Source organism: Dermacentor albipictus, chromosome 10 (genome assembly GCF_038994185.2).
Source record: "Dermacentor albipictus isolate Rhodes 1998 colony chromosome 10, USDA_Dalb.pri_finalv2, whole genome shotgun sequence".
NCBI lineage: Eukaryota > Metazoa > Arthropoda > Arachnida > Ixodida > Ixodidae > Dermacentor > Dermacentor albipictus.
Genome location: NC_091830.1, coordinates 79,661,946 through 79,684,943, shown reverse-complemented (window position 1 = coordinate 79,684,943; position 22,998 = coordinate 79,661,946). Strand labels below are relative to the sequence as shown.

Sequence of the window (22,998 nt, the reverse complement as noted above, 5' to 3'; positions counted from 1 at the left end):
CATCGCTCATCACTGGCGCAGCGCGAAGTGAAACTTGGCCAGTTCCGATATCGTGCTCGTTGGGTCTGGGTTTTCCACAAACCGAAATGATTCATTTACTTATTCTCGTACAGTCGGCATATGGTCTGGCAGAGTCACGTTGCAGTTTGCAGAGCATTCTTCGGTGCTTTTAAAGTTATTGTGCGCCTCTCGCGTAGTATGTGCGCGCTGCACTCCCCGTGAAACGCCGCCAATCAAGAGTTGTGTTCGCAGCGACCTAAATTAATGCAACGACCGTGGATTTGGTGAAATATTTCAGAAGTAGAACACATCGGCGCAGAACGGTTGACCCATTTCTTGACAAAGCGACAGCAGTTTCCCTACAAAGCGCAGCAAGAAAATATGCGTCAAAGAATGAATAGATCGACTAATATTTGGGAAATATTCAGGTAAGAAAACTGGAAAAAAAAATTAAATTATGGGGTTTTACGTGCCAAAACCACTTTCTGATTATGACGCACGCCGTAGTGGGGGACTCCGGATGTTTGGACAATCTGGGGTTCTTTAACGCGCACCTAAATCTAAGTACACCGGCGTTTTCGCATTTCGCCCCCATCGAAACGCGGCCGCCAAGACCGGGGTTGAAGCCGCGACATCGAGGTCAGCAGCGCCACGCCATAGCAACTCGGCGGGACACAAGTAGGAACAAAGCGGACCTTTTGTTTCACCTGTTTCATCTCGCATCCGCCTTACCACGCCAACCCTTCAGCAACGTGAATCCCTATCAACTTGCTCAACTAACTGCCATTCTACGGGTTCCTAACTGTCATCTGCCGGTGGACCCCCGAACTGTCCCACGGAGAAGGAGAGGAAAAAAGAAACCGCCGTGGACGCTCAGTGGCTATGGTGTTGGGCTGCTGAGCACAAGGTCGCGGGATCGAATCCCGGCCACGGCGGCCGCATATCGATGGGGGCAAAATGCGAAAGCACCCGTGTACTTAGATTTAGGTGCACGTTAAAGAACCCCAGGTGGTCGAAATTTCCGGACTCCTCCACTACGGCGTGCCTCATAATCAGAAAGTGGTTTTGGCACGTAAAACCCCATAATTTTTTTTTTTAGAGGAGAAAAGAGAAAACGATGCCACTAAGGGGCGCGAAAAAACGAATACACGCTAGGGTTTCGCAATCAAATCGGCAAGCTTCATGTCTCGCAGTTCCCGAAACACTAAGTCCCGGCTTCCTACTGGACGGCGTCCGGATTTGATTTCGATCTCGGCGTGTAGGACCAGCAATTACGTCGAAGCTCAGATGTCTACAAGCGAACGCGATTTGCATTCCTGGGTTAGCGTCACGTGGGTACGACCGCCAGGCGGCCTCGGTGCGCAGAGTTTTTTCTCTGGCGCCACCGGTGAGTCACGATCACACGCAGCAGTAACGCCGACGCCTCAGGCGCACGCTAATTAATGCCGCCCCTGTTTTTATTTTCGCTGGCCATCGCATGCTGGGCCCGATGACACAGGGGTCGGTTACCAGGGCAGAGTTTAAAACGTCCCCGAGCGATAAGCGGCGCTTGCCGACAGGCCGACCTACACAGCTGAAACCATAGGGTACCTGCGGTTTTGAGGAAAACTCTGGTCGCGTGGCATAAGGGCACTTGAACGGTGGCTGTGAAACCAATGACGCTACAGCGCATGAACAGAATCTACACTTGTTTTAGGCGATCAACTTAATTAGCTGTATATGAAGAATGTCTATTCAAAAGAGAACGACACAGGCCCACTTCCACGTTATTTTTTCTTATCGTTTTACATCGCTGTTTCGAGGTGGGTGCACTGCTATTTGTTTAGAAACACTGAACTGACGGTCCCTTATTTTTCTATGTCTTTATTTTATTGCAGTCGCGATTTTTATGGACACTCCAGGCGCATTTCCGTCGTTGTCGTCGCCACGGTTTCGTATAAACTTCAAGGGTGATAACACGGTCGCCGCGCGCCGTATGCTGAGTGTACGGGTGAGAGTGTGCTGTATTTTAACGAAGGATGGTGGCTGCATCTCGCGCGCGCGCGAGGAAGAAAGGTGGGGAGGACGCGCGCCGTGTTCCATGGCGCGCAAGGCAAGGCGCCGGATGGTGGGGGGGGGGGGGGGTGCGAGGGATTCTACTTTAGGAGCGGCTGCATATGGCGCGGCTGAGCGCGGGCCCCATCTTGAAAGCGATCTGCGATGGGGAGAGAGTCTATAGTCGGATACAACTTTAGAAAAAAGGGAGGCCCCGCCCAGATGACCGAAGCGGCGAAGTCACCGGCCGTCCGGCGCATGACGTCGGTCCAGAGTGCGCGCCCATTGGTGGAAGCTCGTGTGCATCCGCCTCGGAGGAGTAAACGCCCCCTTTTTTCTAAAGTTGTATCCGAGTATCCGACTATATGTGCACCGAGGGCTGATAGCTTTGTGTGCGCTGCGTTCTAGCCGCTCAGTATGCGGTGAAGCGAGAGGCACCACGAAGGTCGCTTCGCTCGCTGCTGCTGCCGGGTTCCCTCACGACAGCGCTTTGACAATGAGTGTCCGCGATCATCGAGTGAGATGTGTCCGTGTTTGCCTGTGCGCGCGCAGCACAATGTTAGTTAATTTAGTTACTAAACGAACGTTTAAAATTTGTGCCGCTGATAAATCTACTATCCTTGCTTCGTATGCCTGCCAAATAATTTGCTACCGCAATCGATGCTTGGCCTCTCGGGCAAAGCTGGAACTTTTTTACAGGTACATATTTATAAAAGAACACGAAGAAAAATGTCACGGGCCTGCGCTGCATACGCAGCGCAGTCACAGCGTAAACTGGAGGAGCGGCTCCGTTGGAGCTCCGTTTTTGTAGCACGCACCAGAGGATCTTCGCGGCGAAGTCCCCGCGCGTCGTTTGCACGAGAACGACCTGAACTGTCCACCCGGCGTCGACGGTAAGCTGCGGCTTGCCCTGCTCAGGCCATTGCCTGGTTGCAGCGGCACCCGTAGCTGTGCGATTCGCTTCTTCATCTATTAATTGGTACCTTGTGAGGAAGTGCCATAAATTGTGCCGAAGAGTAAACACATGTATGCGGACTACGTGGAGCACGCGTCACATACCTTGACCCTTGGCACAATGCGATGCTGTTCATGGTTTATTGGCATCCCGTTTGAAACAGGGCAGTGACTAATAGCCATCTAGCCTGCTTGAGTCAGCTAGATCCAGGTACATGCAGTATGCAACTGCTACATATCGGGACACGTCGTAGGATACAACGCAACATCAATTCAAAGTTTGGACGCTTGGACGTTGCGCGGCACGCATGCCACATCGCGTGGCAAACGGCACGATACGATGCTTATGACAGCGATAACTTATTCGCATTCCCTTTGAAATTTGACGGTGAGAAACAGTCGCGTAGCCTGCTTGATTTAATCAGGTATGCCACACATGTTTCTTTTTCTTTCTAGAATCATCGTGTACAGCTCCTTAATCTTTAATGTTGTCGTCCACAAACCTCACTATGTATCTTGTACCACTACCTATGCAACTGCTACATGGCGCGCCACCTGGTGGAATTATAAAAGGAAAAAAAATGACATCCACCCGAATGTAGCACGAACCTACAATTTTTCCCTTTCATGATACTTCCTCCTACTTGCGGGATTCCGCAGATCTGATTTGCCATATTCTGGCGTAATAATATGCAACTGCGATGAAAATTGTGCCGGCATACACGCTACGCGGCGCGCATGTCACATCGCGCGCTAGGACGCGTTTACAGGGCATGCGTCCGCTGCAAGCTGGCAAGCCCTGGCATGGCTCATTTTAGAAGGGTGGCAAGGATAGGCACCTCACCAAAATGGGGTACCACTCCGGTTCAATACCTAGTCCGTCATAAATCTGTTTTATGTGCACAGCCATCTGGATAAACTGCACCTTTGTACGTACAACCATTTCGGCGTTTCGGCCCACAATTCCTTCTAAAACGGAACCGATGTTTCCACCCAAAGTATGAACGCTGCCTTTTCTGTGTTTGACTGTCGTTGTGCCCTCCATTCTGTGACTATGCACAACTGGTGAATGTTTTATCGGGTTGCATGCTACGGTAATAAATGTCATGAAAGAAAAAAGCGCTGGCATGGTTCAGTGGTAATGCAGCTGACTCTCGCGCGGCGGGTCCGGGTTCGATCGCGGCTGGAACTCCGTATTTACTTATTTTTTTCTCACTCACGGCGATAGCTGTGACGGGCACCGGCGGCAGCGGACAACATCGCCAACCGAAATGGCTATTGGAATGAGCTCATAACAGCTTACGCAGTAAGACAGCTGAAGCCCGGACAATGTTTTCTTTTCCAGCACCTGCTGTTGAACGAAACTCATGGATAAGGCCGGAAATCTTACATAGTGAACTTACTAGAAAACCTTTGAAACGATGGCGACGTGTCATCCCTGTGCGCTAGAAGCAATTACGTCTCGCACGAAGTTTCGACAAAATAAGAAAGCACGGTAAAAGAAACGCGTGCGTATAAACTACAAATAAAACAGCGGAAGGCGATGTAAGACACGAATTCCTAGCCCAGAGGACGCACCCATTTCTAGAACTGCAAGCATTTGCATCTCCCCTTTAATTTCGCACAGCAGGAAAGTCGCGCGAGTGGCAGACCGACGAATAGGCGGCCGGAAGAAGGCACATCCTGGGGGGAGTGGAAAAAAAAGGGGGGGGGAGGGCAACGCACACTGTAACAGCGCGGGGTTTTTCATTCGCAAAGAGAATGCGAAATGCACCGCCAGTTTCCCGGCGAAGTCGAGAAAGGTTGTGCACAATTCTCCCTCATCAGTTCGGTGCACTGGTGTTATGCTCCCGTGTAAGCCAATGACAAAGAGTTCTAGTTTGCCCGTATACATAGTACGCTCAATGGGCAGTTTTAGTGGAGCGTTGCCGCATGCCGTGAGCGTTTCCGTATACTGACAGCCACCACTGCGCATGCGCGAAACGGGCTCCGGTGTAATTTTACCGGAACGCTCGGCCATAGACCGTGGGGCGCCACAAAACAGCATCGAGGATGTCCGCTTCGACTGAGATTCACCCGTGATACTCCTGCGTGGCTTAAATACTAAAATCGGCCATCGCTTAGTCTCATGTCAAACCATGGAGAGAGTATAAGAGTTATTTTGCCGTCATTACCGGGATAGGCTGCTTGTTTTGACGGTGCTGGGCTAGGAAACGTTACGAAATAATGTAGATAGGTCGAGTGGTATATTACGACATGGTGGCACGCAAGTCGCTTGCAAGGATTTGTCCCTACCTCAACTTAAAGGGGATGCCTCTGGAAATCATCATCGTTGTGAGTAGTGCGCGATTTTTGCCCTACCGAGTTACCCAGCCTTACTGGTACTGCACACAACTGTCGAGGCCCGAGTAATGTGTGCACGCCACAGACATCGGTGCCGAAAGGCGCGAGCGAACCAAACATAAAGTGCACGACAGCCCCCGACAGGCACTCCGAGGTAGGCCTCCACACAAGGCAGGAAACACGCTCAACCACGAACACGACCACAAAACGACTGCGTCGGACGCCTGGGCAGCGCAGAACAACGAGCTCCGCACGACCAAGGAGCGTTTCCTTCGGAGAATGCGCGCACACGCTTCCAATCGGTCGGTGAAGACCGTTCTAATCCTACAGAGACTATTTTAGATGAACACGAAGACCAAAGAAAGAAAGAAAGAAAGAAAGAAAGAAAGAAAGGAAAAGAAAGAAAGGAAAAGAAAGAAAGAAAGAAAGAAAGAAAGAGAAGATAATAATAAGGGGAAACAAACGCTGCCTAGGGACGGGGGCAAGTGAGCGCGGGTGATTCACTCCGGGCCCAGTAATTCCACTTTCCCAGGCGAGTTCGATCGTCGCTGAGCATCGCGTCATCCTCTTTGTGAGCAGGGGGCGATGCGAGCGCTGTTATTATTTTTGTAATCGTCGTCTCACTCACTTGTATATGTGGTACTGTATTCACTCCAGTCTTCGCCGATTAGGAATGAGCAAAGTCGGAGAGCAGTGTACACGATGTAGCGCGTTTTGTTGGAACAGAAAAGGTAAAAGAAGAACGTGGTTGAAAAAGGTGGTGATTTGGGCATGTTGGTAATGCATTATGGATGGTGAAAATGGGGAAAAAAAAGAAAACGAAGGAAAAGGGACAACCGCTTAAGTTCCGACGGACATTACTTCACACATGCGCGTAGAATTCGCGCACAGATGACCGAGACATGTGCGAACGATTAGGCCCAAAAAAGAAAGAAAACAGGAAAGATAAAGCGCAAGAAAATCAAGAAAATAAAAACAATGCGAAAAGAGGAAAACTTAAGTGGCGCCAGAGAATGCTGAAGCCGACAAAGGCGCAAAGAGAAAATCCATATATAACGCTATAAATCGCAAATAACGCTATAAAAAAGAAGAGAAGAGACGGAGGAAATAAATAAATAAATGTCTTTTTTTGTGCCGGCCATTGGAGACGCGGACCGACGACGAGCCATGCCCACTCTTTGCGACGACCCTCCCACCGGAAACCTCCGGTGATTGTCTCCGCCCCGCGTGAGATCCTATGTAAGACTGTGAAGGTCCAAAGCAGCTAGATCATAGAGCAGACAAACTCGAGAGATTCTCAGACACACTTATCACGTAAACGGCCAGTGAGAATTTTTTTCCGTCGTCATGACGATGCCCGCATCCGTCCCTGCCTGGCTCATCTTGCGGTGAAGTTCACATTACACAGTCACGATCGCAACCGAGGTCAAGCAAGGTGTGTGGTGTTATTCCGGCTGAGATTAAAGAACAGGCGGCTGACTAAGGCACGGGGGAGGATGAGCAAATGACCAGGCGGTTAGGTTGTTACTGGACGGTGACGTAGTTCCGCGAATGACCAACAGGGGCGGTGTTCGGTGGAGCTCTTGATCGTTATGAACATTTCTTGGGTCCTTACGAGTATATCGCTTCCATTTACTCAATACCAGAACGCTGGACACGTGGAAGGCAGCAAGAACACGGATGCGACATATTGCGAAATCCCGTTGAACCACAACGCGTTAGAAACTTAATTTTTTTTCCTTACGTCGATGCTACCTCTCATTTAAGAGTAGCGAAGCGAAAGTCATTGCATCTAGTAACAATTGTTACTACTTACGTTATTTTAGATATATTTATTATGTCGCATACATACATACATACATACGTACGTACGTACGTACGTACATACATACATACATTACTTATCGCTGCTGCTGAAGCCTTTGCACCAGCAACCAACAAATACTACGTCAGTGCGATAATAGTTTTGTGGATATATAGTGGATAACAAATAAAATGACAACGGGAAATCATGAAGCAGAACGCGTAATAACTCAAAAGCACGATTTGGCACCGCTATATATAGCCATTGATGACGTAGGCGTCCAACCAGACGTGAAAGCACAAATCCTGCCCACATGACAAGAAGTGACCAAAACGGAAGCGACGGAATACGCTCTGGCTAGCCCAATTGTCAACGAAGCAACGCCAAAGTAAAATCCTTCGGTGGTATCTCGCCTGCTTCCTACTATACGTGAGTGACTAGCTTTATCTCCGAGACAAAAATAACTTGAAAACGTCACCGCCTGCTGGGAAGAAAGACGAAACAACAAGAAAAAGGAAACAAAGCATCGTTGTCGACGGACAAGTCCTCATCTATTTGCAAATGCAACTCGGGAGTGCTCGAAGTCGAAAGGTCACCGCTTGCACACAGAACCCGGCGCTGTCTGATCTCCCATACCGTGTGCGATGACCCCTGGGATAACCTGGAGGCCCTCATTAATGCGGTGAAAGCTTATTCCGTGTATATCCAAGAAAAAAAAAAGGAAAGAAATCAGGCGTACTCAAGGGAAACACACAACATAGGTACGGCGACAAAAATAAAGGGGTGGGGAAGAAAAAAAGAAAGAAAGAAAAAGAAGGAAAAAAGAAGAAAACGGGGTAACGCGCACCAGCTGTTTCCGGGTTTGTACTGGCGTTTCCTGCAGTCGGGTCCTGCCTGTTTTGAACGGCGTGGTACTAGAAGAAGGTAGAAAGGGCTCGAGGGAGCACCATCTGAAGATAACGTAGGCTCAGAGTACCGGACACCGAGCCGTGGCTGCGCTTTAGACAAAGCGCCTCGAGCGGTCAGTCGCACGGCGATTTTGCGCGTATTTGGGGGCTTCTTTCACGCTCGGAAAAACAAGTTTATCTAGCACGTAGTGAGCAATCACAGAAAGTTGTGTCGGGAGTTTTTCATATCGCTCTACAATTTTCTCATGGACACTTTTCATCTAATTATAATATTCGATATGTTGATAAATTACTTATCTATCTTATTAGTCAGAATGAAAAAAATATACATAATTTGATTACCTCCAAGCGACGGCAAAGAACGCTACCTTGGTTCTGTCTAGCTACGTAGCATTAACGCATTTTTAAACTCTGGCTAAAGTTAGCTGGGACGCCCTGTAGAGTTTAGATATATTCACGTTCTCCAAGCGTGGGCGTTTAGCTCAGTGGGAAAGACACTCGGCTTCTGAGCGTAGAGTCGTAGGCTCGAAACTCATCACCGCCATCGTTTCTCGTTTCGAGTTCTTGTTCTATTAATAATTTCCTTACAGCGATTAGTCTCACGTGACAGAGGGGCGGTCGGTTTTCCTCGTTGGGTGGACATAAAAATGCTGACGTATTTGTTAATCCTAAGGCATTACGTGCCAAAAACCACAATCTCATTACGGGGCGCTGCGTATAGGGGGACCACCGCATTGCCACTCAAGGTCGAAGACGTGAGACGGACTCTTGGAGCAGACGAAGAGGAGACGAAAGCTTTATACAACATGTACAGTCGTGGACAGAATAAAATGGACGACGGGATCTCCGAAAACGTTCAATTCCCGAGCAGCCTGTAGCAGTAACCAGTAAAACTGCCCACGACAATGTTGTTAGCATATTCTAGTCGAGGTCCAAAATGCAAATACAAGATTGCGTTGTGAGGTTGCGGAGATATTCAGCTTTTTCTTAGATTTCATGGTCCACAATATTCTGTCCGCGACTGTACATATAGCAGGTAATAGCATACAACTGGCATGTGGTGGTGGGCGAGTTGGTTATGCATGATTACAACGAAGCGCTTGAGATCAAAAAGCGTGGTGATTATTGCATCAGTGAAGCCTCAGTTTCCCTTTCGGCAAAGGAACTGGCGTATCTTGGGAGCGGCACTTAAAAGTAGTTCTGTATTGTGGTTTCCTTGTGCGATGCAGATGACGGCCCTGTTTCTTCTTGTTGTTTTCATCCTTGACAGCAGGTGTTTATTCCTGCGTCAAGAAGTAAAACGTTCAGTTGTTAGTGCGCCTACGTGGTTGTCTCGTGTCTCCTTCCTTCGTCCGTTGTTTTATCTGGCGCCTCCGTTGTAATCATACAACTAGCGGTGCCGAAGAGCGTACCAGCCCGACGGGACGGATGGTGGCGACTCTCCAATCTCACAAAGGGCCGGCTCTGCCTTAAATCCTGCTAGTAACAGCGCAAAATGTAGACAAGAGACGAGACAAGAAGACACCACAAGCGCTGACTTTCAACAACTTTCAACAACAGCGCTTGTGGTGTCTTCTTGTCTCGTCTCTCGTCTACATTTTGCGCTGTTATTAGCAGGATGGAAAACCAACAAGCTCAAGCTGCTATTCTAGCGAAATTGCTTAAATCCCCTAGGCAGGAACGAGGCGAGGCGGGTGCCGACGTCAACCGCGTCGCCCTCCTCTTTCGCCATGGGTGAAGTCCAAGCTACACATCACCGGTCTCTGCGGCAAGGGGTGTTGGCCACACTGCGTGCCTACATGGAGCCAAGGGGCGCTTTCCCCTTCCCACCTCGTTCTTCCGAAGCGGTTGCCCTTGGTGACAACCGGCAAAGTTCCAGGGAACCGCCGAACCCTTTCCGTGGCTCGAACTGAGGAGTCCGGGGACACACAGATCACGATGACGAAACCACTGGCAGCCTTCAGAATTCCACAGAACTGCTGACCCCTGCCATGGAGGCCGGTTTTATGCAGCTTGAACTTCTGCTTTGGGGAAAGAGAAAAGCGACGCGGTTGACGTCAGCACCGGTCCTGCCTCGTTCCTGCCGACGATGGGACGCCCAAAGGAACAGCCTGCCCATCGTTAGAAGAGAGAGTCGCCACCAGCCGGTCTGTCGGTCCGGTGCGTGCATGCTATTGCCTGCTTTTAGCTACTACATGTAAATATTGCATAAAGCTTTTCGTCTCCTCCTCGTCCGCCTCAGGAGTCTGTCTGTCGTCAACGATCCCGAGTTTCAATAGGGGTCAGCATTTCTGTCGAATTCTGGAGGCTAATAGTGGATTTATCGTGGTGCTCTGTACCCCGGACTCCTCAAGCTCGACTCACGGAAACGGGTCGGCAGTTTCTTAGAACCTTGAAGGTCGTCAGTGGATGTTTGAAGCCCACGACAAATGCAACCACCTCAGAAGAATGAGGGGGGGAGCAGCCGCTGCATCGATGATAGGCACACAGTGTGGCACAACACACCCGCATAATTTTGACCATCTGGGGCTCTTTAACGGACACCTAAATCTAACTTACACGGGCATTTCGTTGTGGTCATTTGGCCCACAACGAAATGCGGCCACCGCGGGTGGGATCGAATGCACGACCTACCCAGGAGCACGCATCACGACGTCACGACATAACAATGGCTTTCTCCGTTCCTTGTTAGATACGGGACCGTTTCCTGAGCCTACTTCGCGTTCCCCAGACCTCATCGAATCGCACCACAGCTAATTAAGGAGCGCAGAAACACGGACACCACATTCCTGAGGCACGGCACGTGCAAACAAGTTGGTGGACCCCACTTCGTGTGCAGCCGGTGGAGCTATTCACTGCTTGGCTCTTCCCGAAAGTAAAGCGAGAGCCTGGCACTGTGGCGGGTAAAGTGGGTCCCGAAGCAAGACGGCTGTAATGTGCCGTGACAACCCGGCGGCGTCGCCCCCTTCCCTCTATGGTGACGGCGCACTGCAAGTCAGCAAGGCAAGACCGCAGGGAGAAGAAAGCCCTCGGACAAACACACGAGCAGCGACTCTATTCGCCGGGTGCGACTCCATCGCACGGGCGCCTCCCATTGGCCGAACGTGACGTGTCGAGACACCGAAGGGCTTAAAAGACGCAGACCGGGAGCAGCAGTAGAGCATTCCTTGAGCATCCCTTGATTCATCTCTTTCGAACTTCTTGCGACGGGCCGCAGCGTCCGAGTTGCTGCCGGCCCGTAATGACTCTGAGACTGTTGACTGTAACTGTAAATAATGTAAATAAACCTCCCAAGTTTTCATCCCGACGTCCTCCTCAACTCCTACATTTTTCAGTCATCGAGGCTGCCTCACCCGAGCGCAGCACCTTTCTCTCTCTCTCTCATGAGCGACGTCATCATACCTTTACTATACAAGATGTTCATGGCGGAAAATACGAAGCATTAAGCAAGGGAACAGGAAAAACGCACACGCATTCTGCGAAACGCATGATCTGTACTCTGCATGCATGGAACTCCTGCTCGTATCATCCATTAAACAGTCACTAGCTGGCAGTGCTCGGTATGTTTCCTGTTACCTCGTTTATATAGTAAGACCAAACAAAGCAGCCAAGTTCTTTTGTTGAACATACCTTAGTGGTACATAATGTCAACTTATATTGCTTTGTTCCGTGACGTCCCAATAACGTCGATGACACCAGTGCCAGCACTTGGAGACCAACTTTAGTTTCAAATTAAAACATCCGATAAGTTCTTCCTCACCTTCACACTCGCTAACTGTGAAAGTTATTAGACTTTATTAGATTCGCAAATTATTTTTTCATTCATTCAATCATCCTTATTCGCCGCATTCCATACCCCTGTAGGCCCTGAGGCATTAACACTCGCATAAAAAATAAATAAAAAAGAACAAGTGTAATTTTTTTTTTCAAGTGCAAGTAGGCCCACAGTAGTGACCCTGCAACTTCGACAGTAACGTGACTCAGTTTTCGGGGGCTCTTTCTCGCGCTAATATTCACTTAAACATGACACTCGCGTACGATGGGAGCATGTTCTAAGCTTCACCAACCCTGAATGCCGAGGGCCGTGCTTTGCCGTATTGCGGGTGCCGGAAGTTCCTGCATGTGCCGGTCCTTGCTGCTCAGATGCAGTTGATACATATCCCAAATTGCGAAATCGCCTTTCTCTCTCACCGTGAAAATATGGCGAGGAAAGAACAAGCGCGCCGCATTTTGCCTTTCCTAAAGACCAAGGTGCGTTACAGTCCGAGCATGTCTTTACATATTTTTTATTTTGTGCATTTGTGGTCGCGAAAAAGTGCATGCGCCTGACAATCGCGGACACCTTACAAACGAAAAAAAAATTATGGGGTTTTACATGCCAAAACCACTTTCTGATTATGAGGCACGCCGTAGTGGAGGACTCCGGAAATTTCGACCACCTGGGGTTCTCTTTAACGTGCACCTAAATCTAAGTACACGGGTGAATTCGCATTTCGCCTCCATCGAAATGCGGCCGACATGGCCGGGATTTGATCCCGCGACCTCGTGCTCAGCAGCCTAACACCATAGCCACTGAGCCACCTTACAATCGACAGACACGTGGCCAGCGTCACTACCAGCTCCCTCAAGCTAAGCAACCAAATATTTTGAGACCGCGTTCCTCGGCACCCACCTTCCGGTCCAGGTCCGAGGGGGCCTTCTTCTTGCTCTCGGCCTTCTTGGGGGCGGCCTTGACCGGCTCGGGCGGCTGCGGCGGGGGCGGGCTCGGCGTGGACGAGGTGCCGTTGAGCGAGGAGCCGTCCAGGGAGTCCTCGGCGCCGCCCTCGTGGGGCAGGCCGGAGTCGCGACCGTCGTCGTCCTCGTCCTCCAGACCGTTCTTGGTGCGCGAGGCACCGTTGACGGGCACGCCGTCCACCGCGTCGGCGATGGCCCCCGGAAGCTGGGGCTCCAGGGAAGTCTCGACGGCGCTGTCCGTGGCGCCGTTCGACGTCGCAGACCTTAGAGCGAGCGAGCGAGCTAGAGGTCATTTCTACGCTGCTAGGCGAGGATGGGGGAAAACACAATAGAGGCTGCTCCAAATTAAGCCCACGAAGCCCAAAATCCATTTTCGCGTCAAGAAAACTTTAAAAGGACCTGTTCGCGTTTGAAGACTAATGGTGCAAAAAGGCGAAAAAAAGAAAGATGCGGCAGCAGTGAATTAGCAAGAAAATATAACGAACTATTTAACTAGTTTGTTGAACTTTCGCAAACTAAAAACTCGCTCACGGGGTGCGCTGGTGTCGGCAAGCTCAAGCGAAATGCCCACGGTGTTTAATGGCCTAGCGGCAAAGTCGCGGTGTTATCGCAAAAGACCAAGGGCCACAGAAGCAACACAGATGCCTAGACGAACAACAGTGAGCCTGTCGATGTTGCGCCTGTGATACCTCTCGTCATTTTCTGCGCCACAAAACTGGTAATTATTCATGCACCAAGTAGTCCAGCAACGTGTTTGATTTTACTTTATCACACCGAATTTGCGTGAGGCACAGAAAAACATCCGGGGACAACAGGCGCCCTCTTGCGAAAGCTTTCTTTCGCAAATTTTTGAAATATGCGCCTTTGGCTAGAAATCAGACCAAGTGCGTCCGTGAGTGCGCACAGTGTTGCAGAGGCGTGCAAGTGATCTTATTGTGAGGCTTATAGCGCGTTAAAAAGACAAGGACGAAAGTGTGACGTGACACACACAGGAGCTATATGTCACGTCTAACTTTGGTCCTTGTCTTTTTTAACGCGCTATAAGCCTCACGACGTCTTACCAACAAGCCCAAATCACTGCTTTACAGAAGTGATCTTAGCAGCACTGAGGCTCGATATGTGCGGGACTCATCATGCGCAAGTGGCATCCAATCTGAGGACGACTTAAGGGCACAGTCTAGAGGAATTCGAAATCCCACAGGTAACGCCGGAAGAAGTAAAGAAAGCCTTGGGAGATATGCAAAGGGGGAAGGCAGCTGGGGAGGATCAGGTAACAGCAGATTTATTGAAAGATGGTGGGCAGATTGTTCTAGAGAAACTGGCCACCCTGTATACGCAATGCCTCATAACGTCGAGCGTACCGGAATCTTGGAAAAACGCTAACATAATCCTAATCCATAAGAAAGGGGACGCCAAAGACTTGAAAAATTATAGACCGATCAGCTTACTGTCCGTTGCCTACAAACTATTTACCAAGGTAATCGCAAATAGAATCAGGAACACTTTAGACTTCTGTCAAGCAAAGGACCAGGCAGGATTCCGTAAAGGCTACTCAACAATAGATCATATTCACACTATTAATCAGGTGATAGAGAAATGTGCGGAATATAACCAACCCTTATATATAGCTTTCATTGATTACGAGAAAGCATTTGATTCTGTCGAAACCTCAGCAGTCATGGAGGCATTACGGAATCAGGGTGTAGATGAGCCATATGTAAAAATACTGAAAAATATCTATAGCGGCTCCACATCCACCGTAGTCCTCCATAAAGAAAGCAATAAAATCCCAATACAGAAAGGCGTCAGGCAGGGAGATACGATCTCTCCAATGCTATTCACAGCGTGTTTACAGGAGGTATTCAGAGACCTGGATTGGGAAGAAATGGGGATAAAAGTTAATGGAGAATACCTTAGTAACTTGCGATTCGCTGATGATATTGCCTTGCTTAGTAACTCAGGGGACCAACTGCAATGCATGCTCACTGACCTGGAGAGGCAAAGCAGAAGAGTGGGTCTAAAAATTAATCTGCAGAAAACTAAAGTAATGTTTAACAGTCTCGGCAGAGAACAGCACTTTACAATAGGCAGCGAGGCACTGGAAGTCGTAAGGGAATACATCTACTTAGGGCAGGTAGTGACTGCGGATCCGGATCATGAGACAGAAATAATCAGAAGAATAAGAATGGGCTGGGGTGCGTTTGGCAGGCATTTTCAGATCATGAACAGCAGGTTGCCATTATCCCTCAAGAGAAAAGTGTATAATAGCTGTGTCTTACCAGTACTCACCTACGGGGCAGAAACCTGGAGGCTTACGAAAAGGGTTCTACTCAAATTGAGGACGACACAACGAGCTATGGAAAGAAGAATGATAGGTGTAACGTTAAGGGATAAGAAAAGAGCAGATTGGGTGAGGGAACAAACGCGAGTTAATGACATCTTAGTTGAAATCAAGAAAAAGAAATGGGCATGGGCAGGACATGTAATGAGGAGGGAAGATAACCGATGGTCATTAAGGGTTACGGACTGGATTCCAAGGGAAGGGAAGCGTAGCAGGGGACGGCAGAAAGTTAGGTGGGCGGATGAGATTAAGAAATTTGCAGGGACGGCATGGCCACAATTAGTACATGACCGGGGTTGTTGGAGAAATATGGGAGAGGCCTTTGCCCTGCAGTGGGCGTAACCAGGCTGATGATGATAAGGGCACATTCACACCGGCGACTTGAGGAGGTCACGCGACCAAGTTGGTCGCTTTGCGACCAGTCGCAAATGGTCGCAAACGGTCGCCTTTCTCGAAAAGCGACCATTTTGGGCGAGTCGCTCTCTGCGCGATTTTTCAGTCGCGCGACCGTGGTCGCAAAACTGATAAACCAATCAGTGGCGCACCGGAAGTGATCGTTCGTGTGTCTACATACGGCCTCCTCCGGCGTCGCATTCAAATTCCGCGTAGATTCCGAGAGTTCTCGCTGAGAACGATAATCTCCGGGATTGCGACTTGCGGGTCGCGCTCAGCCGGGCTTGCCGGTGTGAACATCCGTCGCCTTCGGTCGCTTTTTGATTGCGAGTCGCAAACGGTCGCGCGACCTCCTCAAGTCGCCGGTGTGAATGTGCCCTAAGCCTCGAGTACACCCGATAACAGGCTTGCCGAAGTCGCACGGCAACGGGGGTTTCGAGACGGCGTCGAGCCATCCGTTACCCGTTCTGGTCGCCCGCGGTCGAGGCGACGTCGTCGTCCGACAGGCACGAGTGGGCCCGGGACAGCGCCGGCGACGAGCAGGCCGAGGACGACTCCTCGTCGTCGCCCGCGGCGAGGGCCTCGGCGGCCAGGACCTCCGGCGCGTCGCCCTCCTCCCCGTGCTGCTGCTGCAGCAGCTGCTGCTCCTGCTCCTCGATCTCCTTCTCCAGCTGGACCAGGCCGGGAGGCTCGACGCCGAACCGTGACGCGATGCGGCCCAGCTCCAGCAGACACAGCACCACCGACCGCGGCTGGTTGTGGAGCACTGGCCGGTGGGGTCGGGAGACGCGCGTACAGGGAGGGAGACACAAACACTCGCATTGAAAGAAAGACAGGGTCACCCGCCAAGTTTAAAGCTAACCAACTTGAACCAACTTTGCCAGGCCCCGTTGCAAATCTTGGTTATAGACCGGAAGCTGTAAACCAGCGTCTACCGAAACCAGCGTTTTACCGAAATAATTTTTCAAATCGACTCGTTATCGAAGGAGACAAAACAGATTAACTGTCCAGTTACTACGCCGCCAGCAGGCGAGCGTCACGGCCAACGTTCGCAAGCGGTGTTCCTTCCCCGTTCTCTCCCCATACCGGAGCCGAGGGATCGTACTGCGGCGTCACACCTTGCCGCCTTTTTTTCATTGTCTTCCTTTCTTATCCATTCTTTTTTCTTTCGGGCGTTGCGTTTTCCTCATTCAACGATTAGTTATGGCGAGTGACGGAACACGCACTAGCAATAAAATTTGTGCGTGTGATTGCAACTCCCTGGCCCGAAGCGAGCTTCCGCGACCGCGAAAGCGCGCGAGGCATAGTTTGAAACTTCGGCTGTAATACTTTAGCAGACAAAATTAAATTATGAGGTGCAGAAGATCACGATCTGATTAGGAGGCACGCCGTTGGGGGCGACTCCGGAAATTCGGACCACTTGGGATTCTTTAACGTGCACTTAGACGCTTAACGTGCACTTACCACGGGTGTTTTCGCATTTCGTCCCTATCGAAATGCGGCAGGCGTGGCCGGGATTTCAGCAGACACGACCGTCAGCCCTTAATGTATACGCTACGCTTGTTTGTTTAAAATGGCCAAACCTGGCGACGGGTCCTTTAATGGTCAACCGCAAAAACATATTTAGCGATGCGTAAGAAGCCTAGTCAACAGTGGCATCCATTCTAAGTTTTGCGTTTAATATGCAAGTAGATACGGCAGGAAAGGCTCGTAAAAGTTGACATTTACGATACCGATATCGGGGAAGGGGAGGGGGGAGGGCACCGACATTGCTACACGCCGGAAGTGACGCACAGCTCGGAAAGTTATATGCTCTTCGGCACGACCTCAAAGATTGGGCGCTGCCGGCAGGGACCGGCCCAAGGCACACTGGGACGTTCTGGAACTTACATCATATCCGCTAAGCACGAGGTGCAGCCGTCGTCTGCTTAGATGCTACTCAAAGGCTGCTCACAAACAAAAAAGACCATATTCAGCCCTGCAGCTTTGCGAACATTCATTCCGTACTAAACTATACTAATCAATGATGGCCAATCTTACGAAAAACGAAAGTTCTTTACACTTGGCCAACACCACATAAAACACCAAGTCAATAGCTTTTCACTGATAAGGTATTCTTTCAAAACCAGATTTTTGTTATTTTCGCGGAAATAAGTTGATAAATTGAGAAAAAAAAACGAAAAACCGACGCCCCAATTTCTAATTTCTCAATTTCGCTCCAAAATCCCGCCGGCACGCTAGTGTGGCGCCACGGATTTAAAAATATGTACATTTACCGGCATTTGGGCTATTTCGGCGAAGCAAAAATGATCATCACAGTCATCACAGATTGAGTTTCGGTCAGTTTGTTTTTGCTTTGGTAAGGAAAGGCTACATTTTCATGCTAAAGAAAATTGTAGCTACGCCGTCAACATAGGCGAAGTCACGGCAAGTTGGTGTGTGATCTCCAGGGCTGTTTCGCCATCCGCGTTTTGTTTTAGCATCTTTACTCTTTTATGCCTCACCCGCCGTGGTTGCTCAGTGGCTATGGTGTTGGGCTGCTGAGCACGAGGTCGCGGGATCGAATCCCGGCCACGGCGGCCGCATTTCGATGGGGGCGAAATGCGAAAACACCCGTGTGCTTAGATTTAGGTGCACGTTAAAGAACCCCAGGTGGTCGAAATTTCCGGAGTCCTCCACTACGGCGTGCCTCATAATCAGAAAGGGGTTTCGGCACCTTAAATCCCATAATTTTAATCTTTATAATCTTTTATGCCTAGTCTAAAGTAAGTGTGGCTTTTTTTTATTGCGAAAGCTTATTTGCTAACATGGATACACTTAATTTTCTCTTTAGCGTTACTGAAGAAAAGTTTCCAAACCTTGGCAAAAAATAAAAAGAAAATAGATTAAAGGATCTTCAAAAATGAAAGAATTTTGCTGGGTGTATCCTAACTGTCTGAACTTGAGGTTGACACAAAAAGCGAGGCCAGCAGAGAGACGAACAGACGGAGACAGTAAGAGGTCGCAATTGAAAAGGAAGACAGAATGGAAAGGTACAAAAAGTAGAAATGTAACCAGATGCCCACAAAGGTACGAATATGACGAGGCTTTCGATAGTCCGCAAGCGACGCACTTTCGCGTTTCACTCTTACAGCGTTTCACTCAACACCGTTAGCAAAGTCCCAAAATAAAGCGCACCTCAGTGCAAGCAAATATGGCCGTCAAATAAGTCTTCAAACTTCTTTACCGCTTCATCAAAATGCACAAACAAAAACACTACATTGAGGCACTCATTGACAAGCCGTGGACTGTGTGCGTACTGTCGGTTAAAAAATAAAAAAAAATAAAAAAAGCCGTTGCCTCTTTTTCGCCTTGAACAACGTGTAGTCGATAGTTTGTGTAAAAAAAAAAAAATGGAATGGGAGGCAAAAAGGAAAGGCTCAAGGAACCAGCTTGAGAACATTGCCAAGCAGGCGTTGTCAACTTGTCAGCACGCCCGAGCGTGGCGCCCTGCGTCTACGTCAAGGAACACCTCGTTTTACGCGCTTGTCCTAAGACAGAGTAGAAGATTCCTCTTCCCCTCTTTTTTTTTTTGTTTAAAGAAAAAGGGGTCATCTGTCACATCTGGGCCGGGCGAAGTAGACAAATTGTCCCTAATGGCGTTGGTGCGTCCGAAAACGTCCGGCAGTTACTCAGCGAAAGAAGAAGAGCGTTGTGAGAAGCTGGAACCAGAATCCCAAGTGATGCTAATCTTAGCGTTCAAATTTACTTCCAGGTTCCCGAATGTTCTTGCAAAGCGTCGCTTAAGGCCCGGGGCTCGCTGGCATTTCACCCGCAGGGGTACCGTCGAAAACAGCGCTAATTTAAGCTGCTTGAAACAGCTTTCTGCCCTTTGTGCCCTTTGTGGTTTATTAAGGGAGATCCAGGCAAAACAGGCCACTAAAAGGCCGGCAATCATAAGCATCGAAAGTGAACTCTAGCGAAAAGAAATGAAATAATTAAAACGAGAGAGATGGGGGAGGGGGAGAAGGCAGGTCAAAAAGCAGTGCTGCTAGGCTCGTAGGGAGGAAGCAAAAAAAAAAAGGAAAGGGCCGTTCGACGACTTGACGTCGCGTCTTAATTGGTACCCGACACGCTAGAATACTAATACATCACACATCGTCTTGCAAAGTACATAAGCTTAAGGTAAGCGAACTGGTATACGTGCCATGAAAGGCCACGCAAATGTCGAATTCGCCCGCGAGCGGCACACATTTCAAGACAGAAAAAAAGAAATCGCTTCGAAATGCTGTCAATTACATTTTGAAATGCAATCCTAATTATCATTATTTTTTTCATCATTTATTTTCAGCCTATGCTGCAAGAACTGCATAATACACTATTTGTCCACTTGACTTCAAATGCTGTTTACGGACGCTTCCTGGTAGCATTCGAGCACATACGACGTCTGGAATAGAGGCGAGGGTGAGCTACGGTTTTGGAGTGATCACAGTGCTGTATAATCAAAGCACAGTTCGTTTTGCTAAGGTAATGAATTACCTGTGCTAGAAAGAAGCGTGCATTTTCAGTGATTGCGAAGCAGTAATTCGGCGGCAGAACTGCGCACTGACTTCGCGTTGTAATTCCAAGAGTTCACCAAAACAGCGTATTTGACAACATTAAAATTAAATTATGGGCTTTACGTGCCAAAACCACTTTCTGATTATGAGGCACGCCGTAGTGGAGGACTCCGGAAATTTCGACCACCTGGGGTTCTTTAACGTGCACCTAAATCGAAGTACACGGGTGTTTTCGCATTTCGCCCCTATCGAAATGCGGCCGCCGTGGCCGGGATTCGATCCCGCGACCTTGTGCTTAGCAGCCTAACACCATAGCCACTGAACCACCACGGCGGGTAGCGTATTTGACAACGTGGTTGACAACGCCTGCGAATACCCCGACACTAGTGGTGAAGCCAAAATCGACAAATTATTTCACTGTGCGGAAAAGTACGGGATCCCTGTGCGGGACCCAACTAGAGCAAGAAGGTCAACCAATGTTCATTTATGTGAATTGACTTTTATATTGGTTGTACTTGACTTGTTCGTATCAGTTCAATTTCGGTTATGTGTTCTTATGTAATTGTTCTACTTCTCTAATCTTCACAGCAAGCATTTCTATGTAAAAAAAAGAATGCGGTGCCAATTAAAAGCACGAACGTCTCCAAAACATCATATTTAAGAAATAGAGGCAAAAATGTGAAATGTCTCGGCAGCGGTCAAATGGACGGAAGACACGTCATGTCAGAAAGGTTACGCTTCCCGAGAACCGTGGCATTTTGCGAGTGGCTGCAAGTGGCTATGATTGACGGTTTGCTACTGCCTTCCCTTAAGCATGCGTCGATAAGCTTGTGTGTCTCCATTTTCCTCTGCCGCAGTGACCACCATCTTGGCATGGTTGTCTGTCTTTCTCAGTGTCGTTAGCGAAAGCCAACTTTGCCGTGCATGAATTCAATGCCTCCGGCAGTGCTTTAAACCGCCGACGGAAGCCCGCAGTTGACGAACGTACCCTTTTCTCGATCGTATTTTTTTTTTTGCGTCTTTCCCTACTCGTTGGGGAAGCGACGAGGGAATTGAAAGCAAAGCGCGCGCTCACCCAGTCCGTCCGACTCGAACATGACGGACTCGTTGACGCCAAACTTGCGGCACCATCGCAGGAAGTTGTCGACGTTGTCCCGCGCGAAGAATGTGCCGGACTTTGCATTCTCCCAGCACTTGAACTCGAAGCTGGGCACCACCTGTACCGAGGCACGTACGAGAAGGGGAAAAAAAATAAATAATAGGGTCGATGCAATATGTGGCAACATAAACAGTTCCGATTTTGTCTGATTGCTTGATAGGTGAATTGATAGAATGATTGATTGATTGATTGATTGATTGTCGTTGTCGACGCTGCTCGATATCATTTGTCAAATAACAAGTATGCAGTCAGCGTAATTACCTTTCCCAAGATCAACAATGAAACACGGGAAAAGAGCTGAAATAGCAGAACGTGGCGGCGGGAGGTTCTAGCAGGAACAAAATAAGGGAAGCGGGATAACGGGGAGAAAAAAAAAACACTCGAAATTGGGCGTGTTTTGCAGGTGTAGGCGGAGAGCTGCGACTGCCACGAACGTGAGAAAGACACTCACGTGGTTCCTAAGTGGCATTAGTTTTGAATTAATGCTAACTATGCGTCCTTGGAAGGCGTGCCTCTAGAAAACACCAGGTATCCGGATAGATAATGACTATTTTTGTTATTTTAACAGGCCGCAACGAGGTGGGAACTTTTTGAACCAGAAAAGAGAACTGTCAGTTTCGTTATAACACCAAGCGAGACGCGTACAAGTGCAATACAAGTTCAGAAATAAATTGCGATATGGGGGTTGTTAGTAAAATACGGAGCTGGTCGATATCAAGGAGGAAAAAAAAAACGTTAACAGAAAAACGACGGAGACAGCGTAACTTGCCGCCATCTTCGGTCTGGCCTCATCGCAGCACATCACATCAGAAACATCAAGCAGTCGCTATTGGTTCAGATTCAACAGCTCAACACTATATCAAAAGATTGCACTTCTTGAAAATTGCGCCACACAACTTCTAAAGGTAAGTAGCACTTTTTACTTTCAATAATGGGACAATATCCAGCGAAGCTCGAATTTAACTTCAGGCCTTAACAGGGGCGTAGCCAGGGGGGGGGGGCTTATGGGGCTTCAGCCCCCCCCCCCCCCCGAAATTTTTTCGTGCTGTTCATGCACCGCCGACCAAAGCGACCCCCGGCGCCGGAAATCACTCTGGATTTTGTCTAGAATGTCTTTTTGACGCTCGAAACGACATTTAACCGCGAAGATTGCGAACTCGGGCTGGATTTCGTGGCAACGCCCATACACCGGGAGTCGCATAACGCCAAGCAGTCCCATCCGAGCACAAAGTTTCAAGGGCGCTTTGATGGTGAGCGGGCTCGCCGCGGCATCTCACTGAGGCCACGGAATCTATGGAGCGCATGGATATCAATTGCGAAACTTTATGGGTATAAATCTCATAAGCTCTTGATGTGAAAGGTTCACTGACATTTCCAAAGTTGTGCTTTAGATTTTCAATTGCGGAACTTTGTGGGTTTAATGTTGTTATAAACATTTGACGCCAAAGGTCTATTGACTTTTCTAAAGTCTTACATCGGAACATACAACGAGACAAGCCAAATCAACACACTAGCAGACGAGTTGACAAAGCAGGCAGCGAGGTCCAATGAACGAAACGTTGGGGTGGTTCATTTGTGCCGTCATGTCACATAAAAAAATATCAACATTTTTTTTAAGCTACGCCAGAACATCCATATCAAGACACTAAAGCCACCCAAAGTAACTACGTTCTTATTTATTTTTTCTACTTTGACTTTCATTCGCGAGGACACATTGAGCCTCTTCAATTTTTTTTTTTTGTTCTCGCTATCATACCCGCGGGCTGCCAGAGCCAGCCAGAGTGCATACG

The 22,998-nt window shown here is 49.0% G+C and overlaps 1 protein-coding gene across 2 annotated transcripts in view; it reads right to left on the bottom strand.

Annotated features, from left to right (window-relative positions):
- LOC139050389 (growth arrest-specific protein 2-like) overlaps window positions 1-22,998 on the bottom strand; it is a 286,366-nt gene that overhangs the window by 23,689 nt on the left and 239,679 nt on the right. For both annotated transcript variants that reach the window (XM_070526670.1, XM_070526671.1), the window contains 3 exons: window positions 21,125-21,266; window positions 15,974-16,277; window positions 12,716-13,040 (listed from right to left, as the gene is read on the bottom strand). In XM_070526670.1, coding sequence (XP_070382771.1) covers window positions 12,716-13,040; window positions 15,974-16,277; window positions 21,125-21,266 — 771 coding nt within the window. The remainder of the gene's footprint in view (window positions 1-12,715; window positions 13,041-15,973; window positions 16,278-21,124; window positions 21,267-22,998) is intronic.